Consider the following 9,408-nt stretch of genomic DNA (forward strand, 5'->3'; position numbering starts at 1 on the left):
CGCAACAGCAGTTTTAAGATCCTCGGTTTTTCTGCAAGTATTAGAGTCAGCATCTTTATGATGGCCTGAGTTTTCATAAACTACGGCTATTTTTCTTCGCTGAACGACTAACACGTGCATTTTCGCTGGCGGACTTTTGGGCAGGTTCTGCAACAGTTCTCGGGGATTATGAGGTGCAAAACTGCGCAGGCCCAAATGCTATAAAAGTATACATGATCGTAGCAATAAAATCGGCGTTTCAACTATACTGTTGAGACGTTCTTAAGATTTCTGTGGGTTACATCCAGGTTGCTCGTGCGACCCTAGACGCTACTGAGCAAGACCCGCTGAGTTCAATAGAATTTACGCCCAGATAAATGGGCATAGGATTGCAGTCTAAAATAGAAATCCAAGCATTCCAATCCAAAACACATTTGAAAATAAACCCTAAGGATTTGAAATGGATTAAATATAAAATGGATTAAATATAAAAGGAACAGGTTTCTTTATTTTTATAAGGGATGTTAATCCATTTTCTCGCTAAATAAATCCCTAAGATAATATACTAGTCATTTTAGTTCCATTTTTTTGTGGGAGGGCACCAAAATAATAAAAATGAATGACTAGAAACAAATTATATGGAATGTATTGTTCCGTATAATTATTATTCGTATATGTTTATTTGATATTTAATAAAAGACACCCAACATCTTCTGACTCTGGGTGCACTTAAAACCTCTGTGTTTCTAATTAGTTAAAGCTGAAGCAGATATGAAAATAATAGTGTGGAAAAAAGACCGAGAATGTTATTAAAGTATCTGTTCATTAGTTTGGCACCTAAACAGAACAATTAAGACATAAGTGGGTGTGCTTGGGCATTCCTATTAAGAATAAAAAATATGTCAGCTAGAAATCGTTAAGGCTGGATTTTGTATAAACTGAATGATTTATTAATGGATATTAGCTCTAAAATAAAATAGGATGAGCCATATATGTCAGGCTAAATAAGGGTTAAAACCATCTGCAATTATCTGGTAAAGTTAAGAACATCTAATAGTACTATCACAACCAGTAATTTAAAGATAAACCCCTCATGTATATAATTCCTTTCGGTACCAGTAAGATTTACGCAGGCCTGATTTTGTGCCCACTGTCTGAAACCAAGTACTGTAACCCGTTTGGTTTAGCGTCACAAGACTCTTGTGTTCGCATGCCTTTGGGCGCTTCTTTGGGATCAAGTCCCATTGAACTCAACCAGATGAGGAAACCCATAGGACAGATATTACAATGTGCATAAAATTAATGCTGAATAATGAAAACGATCGTTAGACGGTGTGTGTGTTATTCTCACGCCATCGGAAGTATTCTTAAACAATAGCGGGTTGATCTTTCCCCCCACTCGCCCACCCACTCAGACCTGGGAAAACTGGGGGGGGGGGACACACACACTTGGGCACAGTCAATATCTCCTGGTTTTTAGCAGGGTACCCAGGGCAAGCTCTGGGCCATGACAGCTGTCCCCGGAGAGGCCGCTCGGTTTGGGTACAAGGAGAGTACGATCGCCCCATGAGGAGGGGGGGAAGCCTTCGGAAGCGGGGCGCCTGGGGAGACGGGCTTTCACGGAAAGAAAGGGGAGCCCGAGAGGGGCATTCCCCACCCCACACCCCACCCCGCAACAACACAGGCCGGGGCGCTACCTCGCTCACTCACCGGGAGGCAGAGCCCGGACGCCGCAGCTCCTCTCGGCCGCGGCCGGCCCCGTCTCGGCGCTGGGCGCCAAAGCGTCCGCGCCTTCGGCGGCGCCCTTCCCGCAGCTGCTCGCGCCTTCGGCGGCCGCCGGTGGCGCCTCTTCCCCGGCCACTTTCCTCCGCTTCGGCGGCTGCTGCTGCTCCTGTTGCTGCTGCTGCTGCTTCTCGGCGCCGATGAGGGCTTCCACCGAGAAGGCGTGCGCCTTGAGGCTCAGCATGGCGCACGGGGACGCTCGCCTTTTCTCCGCCATGCCCGGGCCGGGCTGGGAGCCCTCCGCCACTCTTCCCCGGGCGCCTGATCGCCTCCTTCCAGGCCGCGCCGTCCGCCTTCGCGTCGCCTCCTTCTCTTTTACATCCGACTTCAGGCAGCCCAAAGAGGTTTGGGGTTCCTTCTCCTCCTCCTCTTCTCCCTTTCCCTCCTCTTTTCTTCCCAAGCCCGCTCTATTCCTTTTTGGAAAAGCAGCGCTTCTCTTCTTCTTCTCCTCTCCCTCCTCCCCCTCCTCCTCTTCTTCCTGCAAGCTCTGCTTCGTCTGAGGGGCCAAACAGCTCTGACATGGGTAACAAACGCTCTGCGGACACAAATTAGGGCTTGTAATTGAAATTTGTTGCCTTGATCTGTCAGCACTTCCAGGCAGGAGACCGGTGGGAAGAACTTGCTCATTAGTGTCAATAAAGGGACGGCGACGGGGCGGAGCCCAAAGGACCGGAACGGCTGTCAATCAGGAGGTGCCCTCGGCCAATCAGAAATTACGGGTCCCCTCACCCTCCCCCCCAAAAAACCGGTTGCTTCTTCCTTAGAAGGTTATGCAAGTGGATGGGGAGCGGGGGAGCAATCTAAGGGGTGCTTGCCACCCTCTCTTCCGTTCCTAGCACCCCAAAGCAACCCCGTCTCTTTCATATTCTTACAGCCCTTTGCTTTCTGGATTTATCTAGCATTTAACCAACAATCAACTAAATCTAGAAATTCAGATCTGGGTGGTATCAGGAGGAAAGGGGGGGCTGGGTTCTAGTGCCAGCTCCTTGGGGAGACCCGTTGGGTGGCTCTGGGAGAGTCCTGGTTTTTCAGCCTCAGTTCTCCATCAGTAAAATGGAAATAACCGCGACTGGGTAATGTGTGCTCAAGCAGTGTAAATGTTGCAGAAGGAGAAGTCTCAGAATGTTTTACAAAATTACAGACAGCTCAGGCTGGTATAGCGCAAGCCTTTTGCAATCGTTTTTCACTTTGCTCCCCAACCCCAAAATAAACAATAAATAAACTGAGATATAAACTTATTTAAAGTATGGCAAATTTTTTATTTAGAGGCGGAGAGAATAATTAATGCATTCTTATGGATATGTTTTCTAAGGGCAATTGTTTTGTTCCTTTCCAGCATAAACGGAGCAGTGAACGTTTAGTTTTTAAAAATATTAATAGTAAAAAAAAACACACCACATGTGTAGAATAAGAGCTACATATTTAATCCTCCATATAGAGGGATCTTTAGACATGTTTAAAACTGCACCCCAGCACTGAAGACGTAGCGCACCATCTACTGGGAAATTCTCCTGCGCAAGAGCAGAGACCGTTGTTCCTATATTCTTTCAAATGTGAATTAAACATAAGGATTTTTTTCCCCTCAGTGAAAGCAGGATCCTTTTATTTCCATCAGTTATATTCCTAGGAGTCTACGACTCCCATAAAGTCAATGCGGGTATAGTGCCACCCACTGTCTCCCTTCCCCATACTGTATATTCCTCCTTAGAGTCTAACTAATGACCTAGGACTGAAAGCTTTAATCAAATAATAGATACAATTCATCGGATAATATACCGACTGCAAGGTTAAAATATAATTTTAATCTCATATGAATTTGTTTCTGATGGTGCTTGGTAAATAAAGATTAATCCATGCACCACCTTTTCTGTTTTAACCCCCCCCCCCTTTTGCGATTCAATTGATAATTTCCCAAACGATTAGCATACAACCTGGGGCAGATTATACAAATTAACCACACTGTATACACTTTCCAAATTGAACTGTGGACCTCGGTATGTTTATTCAAAATTATGTACGCTATCTTTGCGAACATTCTCAGAAGCGAAGATAAAATAAGTTTTTTGTTATATTGTCATTTAAAAAGTTATTTGTTTATCGCCTCTGGAGAAAGCCAGTCGGATGAACAGCCCTAGAATGTGTATTTGTGTGTGTATGTGTGTTCTTTTCCTGCTCAGGGTGTTTGTAGTGCCAATTTAATTTTTTCACTAAAATTCTTAAAATATAAGCAACAAGCGGCTTCATCCCAACACTGCGAGCAGGCTTCAAAACCATCTCTCTCTCCTCTGCTCTGCTCTCTTGTGAACGTGTGTGCCTTGATGGCGGGTAGTTCTACACCCCTATATGCATTTTCTTAGAAGAAAATACTGCTAATTTCAGCTGAGCCTTTTCCAGGTACAATCATCACACCAGAGAGAGGGAGATGTCCCTGGCAGAGCTTGGGACATCCTTACCTGATTTATTTCACCAGTAATCATTTTCAGATCCAAACTGTATTTATTAAATATTTATTTATTGCTCCCCCGCCCCGCTGCCAGCTTGGCCTTACGTTGTTATTTACTATTGTCATTCCTTTATTCGATTTCTCTCCCTCCCTTTCCCCCAAAGGAGACCGAGACAGGAGCAAATATCACCTCTCCCTTTGACAGATAAGGCTACCTTTGCAGTTGGGCGGACATCTTTGTTCTTTAACTAAGCAGGTTATAATACTGGTCGCCTGGAACCAGAGGTATTCAGACACAGTGACTTGCCATTCGCATACTGTGATCATTCCGAAGGAGCCCCAGGGTTGTTAATGGGATTACTCTGGAGCAGGTAATCTCACAGCCTAAACACACTCAGTTGGAACCCACCGTGGAAATAACCTAGGTCGGTTTTTGGGGTTGTTGTTTTTAACTCAATTTATTCTACAATGAATTATGAACTTCATAGTTTAATCTAGGAGGGATTCGTATTTCAGTTTTTGTCCCACTTTTAAGCCACAGCGGAGGAGCAGTTTTCTTACACAGTGTGCCGATGTAGTTATTTATTTTACTCTCTTTGGGCGAGCAATCCTTTCCCCGAGCACATTTTTGAGAGTGAATGCGGGCGCGTGTGTTTCCCTCCTATTCGTTTATATTGTTGCTCTTACTCCTCTTAAAACGATGCATCTCTGGAGCCCGAGCAACAGAGCGAAGGGGAACGTTTGGAGGATGGAATTTAACGTGTCACAAAAAATGTAAATCCATCTGTCGCTTCCTTGGCGGCCGGGGCAGTTGGAGAAGTCAGCGTTTACAAGAAGGGGACTCTGGAAGTTCAAAAGCTTCGGTGATAATTCGCTCCCCATCTATACACATACACACATGCATATATAACCACTACTCTCCTGAGCAAACCTGGTTAAAAGTCAGTGCCGCTGATTTTTAACGTGGAGCTTCCTCCAAGTTATGCTATGGATCGGGCTGTTAATACTGCTAGCCAAGCAACAAAGCTACGCTCCAAGCCCTGCCCCATAGATTTAAGCCCGTTTGGCCCTGACGCCCAAGGAGCGCTAAGCTTTAAAGCTCCTGCGAGAGTCTTAGAGAAAAGAGGTCGCTGGTGGGTCTCGGTGGGGCGGCTCTTTTCGACTGGGGTCACCCAGGCAAGCAGTTGCCAATGGCAGTCTGCCCTTTCCACTGGAACCTAAAGCAGCAACGGGTCTCCTGGGGAAAATACTTTTCCTCCTCGGTCTTGTCTTGTGTCCAGAGGGGTAAATCGGGGGCTTGATCATTATTAGTATTTTCTTGGAGAAATAAAGGGCCGTTCCGGAGAGGGGGAGCGGGGATCAGCAACAGAGTTTAGCTGTACAGGCTGCAATTCTGTGCACGCTTCCTTGGGAGCAAGTCAAAGTGACTCTAAGCAGACAGGCGAGTGCCAAGGAAACTCTTCGCTTTATGCAGGAAGAGAGAGACAGAATAGAAATAGGCTACAGATTATACATCTTCTGAGCCTTCCTTCCTTCCTTCCTTCCTTCCTTCCTTCCTTCCTTCCTTCCTTCCTTCCTTCCTTCCTGGGTCTCTCTTGCTGGTGTTCAAGGGCATCTAAGAAATTATCCACCCGTTTAACCATTCAGCTATCGACCCAAAGGGTAACAAACACATTCTATCGGCAGAAAGCAATGTCAATTGAACGCAACTTTGTTTCTCTCTCTCTCTCTCTCTCTAAAGTTGTTTGACTTACCAAGACCCCTTAACAGGAAAGGAGAGAAGAAAGAGAAGTGGGAGATAAATAACTTTGAAACATATGTATTCCCGTGTTTATATAGATACAGTGGTACCTCGGGTTAAGTATACTTAATTCGTTCCGGAGGTCCGTTCTTAACCTGAAACTGTTCTTAACCTGAAGCACTATTTCTGGGTTAGCGGAGTCTGTAACCTGAAGCGTATGTAACCCGAGGTACCACTCTCTCTCTCTCTCTCTCTCTCTCTCTCTCTCTCTCTCTCTCTGTGTGTGTGTGTGTGTGTGTGTGTGTGTGTAGTTACCAGGGGGGCAAAGCATTTGACAGGGCACGATGAAAGCGAATTTCCGTTCAACAACTAAGGCTGAACTTCCGTTCAACAACTAAGGCTTCTTCACCGACTTTGCCCTCCAGGGCTGAAGAGGCACCTTGTTCCGAGATATGAAGCTTCGGGGTACTGTCCTCCCCCCCCAAAAAAAATAGCAGGACCCCCTGCACCTTGTACTCAGCGAGGCAGGTCAGTGTGTCCCGTCGTGTAATGCGGCGTGTTAGTGTGACAGAACGTGTGACAGAATCTCAAAGGAAACTGCGCTGAGCAAAAAGGAATGGGAAAAGGCTTTAGAATAGACCTTCGCATCTCACCACTGTGGTCCTGAACAGAAAAGGTGGCGCGCGGGGGGGGGGGGGCAGGCAGTCCCACGCACACTTATTTGGGAATCAGCCTCCTCCGACACAAGGAGACTTGCTTCCTAATCCACACGCACAGGATCCGGCTGTGCGGTGGTACGAAAGGCACCTTGGCGCATCTCTCGCAGCCACTAAGGAGAGTCCCGTTTCGCCAAAATAAAATGCTGGGATCTTTCAGTCACTTGCTCCCTCCCGGAGCCCAGATTTTCCACCCGGTGCTCCGCAGCTGTCTGTCAGTGTCCTGCTTGTCTTTAAAATAATACATGATAGATGCTTGGATTCGCCGGGCTTTCTACAAGTGCAACGGGAGGTGAATTCTACCTCCGCATCCCTTTGAGAAAAAAGCTGGGAGAGTGCGCAGGAACCAAGCAATTTGTGCAAGTACCAGCAAGGTTGTCATTCATTCCTCCGGACTCTCCTCTTCATGGTTTCAGGCAGACGATCTGCCAAAAAAATAATGTTTCCAAAAAATCGTTTTAAGAGAGTCTTGCAGAGGCTGCTATAGAGGATGGGGACGAGATATACCTTTAAGGACCCATCCGCTGCTCTCTTAAGCTGCTGATGCAGATCGAACCTGCAGAGACGCGCGTAGCATTAAACTGCGGCGCGACGCCGATATGAGATGTTGTGAACGCTGCATCTGTTCCCCTATTGTGAGTGTCTTAACAACTGAGATGAAATGCTGAGAGGGGAACTGCTATGAGTTCGATAAGAAGGGTAATCACTTTTATCAACAGGATTCCATCACTAATACTATTGATCCGTTACGAGAAATCTCCTATGAAACGCGTTTAGCTTAGAATCGGTATAAGGGCATCGTGTAGCTCGCGATCCTACGGTTTTTACCAGTCCCACTTTATTCAGCTCGGGTCACGTCCCAAGTAAGGGGGCACAAGACTGTAGCCGAAGCCAACCTGTTAGTAAAAAGAAATAAATCTCCCCCTCCGCAAAAAAAGAAGAAGAAGAAGGATGTTATGTTATTTCCCGTTCACGTGCCTTTTTCTGACATCCTAAATATACTGGCTGGGAAGTAAATGTTGTTGAAATCCATCGACAGACATTACCTCTGTTATTTATACATCTTATACACGCGTAGATATTTTTTTAATGGCGGGGGGGGGGAATCTGAGTTCCAAAACAAACCCCTTGTTTGCCTCCTGTGTTTCCCAGGTAAAGCGTCTGCTGATTATGGAAGCTCAATCAAAATATTTCCAGGGGTACTGTCTATTTTGTGTTGAGCTAAAAAAAAGTAAAAGTAAGAGAGAACGAGTTACGAGTTAAGCTATTATTTTATAGCTTGCTCTGGAATTATTGTCACGGGGAGCTAAATCTGAGTTGCAATCCTGTATGCAAGTGTCCAGGAAGTGTGTCCAATGGAAGTCCGTGGCGCTTACGACCGAGTAGACCGTGCCTATTAAGCACTGCAGCGCGCAAGACTGCTGCAAAACCGAGGACAGGAGACGTGGCGTCGCTCGTTCTGAAAACAGGGCACTTTCTCCTTTTCGCCTTCCCGGGCCAAATCAGACTCTGGAACAAAGATGAATCTTAAGCCTCCTCCTTCCCCTTTGCTTCTTTAGCGCCTCTCTCTCTCTCTCTCTCTCTCTCTCTCTCCCTCCTCTCCCTCCCCCCCTCCTTTCCCCTGTTGCACGTTCACTATCAGCCAACAAAGCAATGGTAGAATGTTAACATTTTTTTTAAAGGTACTTCAAAGATCGTGAGGCTGGAAGAAACATATTGGAAATCAAAATTAAAAAGGGGAGGGGTCGGTTTCTCTTGGTGGACGATTTTTCCTCTGAGGACTCTCTCTCCCCTCCCCCCTTCTTCAGATTCGCGGTCTGAGTGAAATCTAACATGCGCTCGAGTGCTTTTCATCTCCGGCAAGGGACGCGAGTGCATCTGCAGGACGCCCCCTCGAACTTAATTCCCACTCGTTGAGCGGGACCCGCTTTACACGCGAGTAAGTCCCGTCGCACACTTCCCACCCGCGGGTTAGGCCGCAATCTGCAAACCCCTGTCACCCGCCTGCAGTCGAGTCAATGACACCCGATCTGAGAGCGTATTTTGAAACCGCTTTGAGTTCATTGGAACTTGAGGTGGTTTTTTTAAAATAAACAAATCTGTTGGAATAAAATATAATTTACTTCCATGACTGGGAGGGAGCAGGGAGGAAAAGGTGAACTCGAACTTTGTCTTCTCCCCTCCAGTCTCATCTGAGAACTGTACGAGGATCAATTGTTTCCTGCTTGGCAGGGGGTTGGACTCGATGGCCCTTGTGGTCTCTTCCAACTCTATGATTCTATGATTCTATGAATTCATCGGAACCGCAACAGCAACCAACTTTCGGCTGCGTTCATCGCAGGCAGTACAAGCAGCGTCTGTACCGAGGCTTTGACAGGACTCGTGATGCGAGCGGCTTATCTCCTAGTACAGTACTATATACACGGGCTGCATCAGATACAGGACTCATACGAAGCACGCCGAAATATTGTTTAAAAGTTCCCTTTTGTTTAGGGAATCACAAAAGGGTCCCGGAAAAGTTTCTACAACGCCGGTGTAAATGGAGTATGTTTCCTCCATAAGATACGCGGGTTTAAGAGGAATCAACATCTGGTTCCTCCAGTACATTTATTCAGAACCTCAGTTTGCTGTGTATTTTTTTTTATTGATGGGGGGGAGCTGCCCCTCCCTTTCCCCCTCCCTTGGATACGTCCATGTTCAGGATCATCATTCTGGATCGCTTTAGACCGCCTGCTGCGTCCAATAAG

General features: G+C 46.4%; 1 protein-coding gene across 1 annotated transcript in view; it reads right to left on the reverse strand.

Annotated features, from left to right (window-relative positions):
• The window catches only part of TBX18 (T-box transcription factor 18), a 34,569-nt gene extending 32,169 nt beyond the window's left edge, over positions 1-2,400 (reverse strand). The window contains exon 1 of the mRNA XM_081187487.1: positions 1,690-2,400. Within this exon, the coding sequence (XP_081043613.1) occupies positions 1,690-1,978 (289 nt within the window). The 5' untranslated portion in view covers positions 1,979-2,400. The remainder of the gene's footprint in view (positions 1-1,689) is intronic.
• Positions 2,401-9,408: the final 7,008 nt, after the last annotated feature.

Source organism: Podarcis bocagei (assembly GCF_964188305.1).
Source record: "Podarcis bocagei genome assembly, chromosome: 3".
Classification (NCBI taxonomy): Eukaryota; Metazoa; Chordata; class Lepidosauria; order Squamata; family Lacertidae; genus Podarcis; species Podarcis bocagei.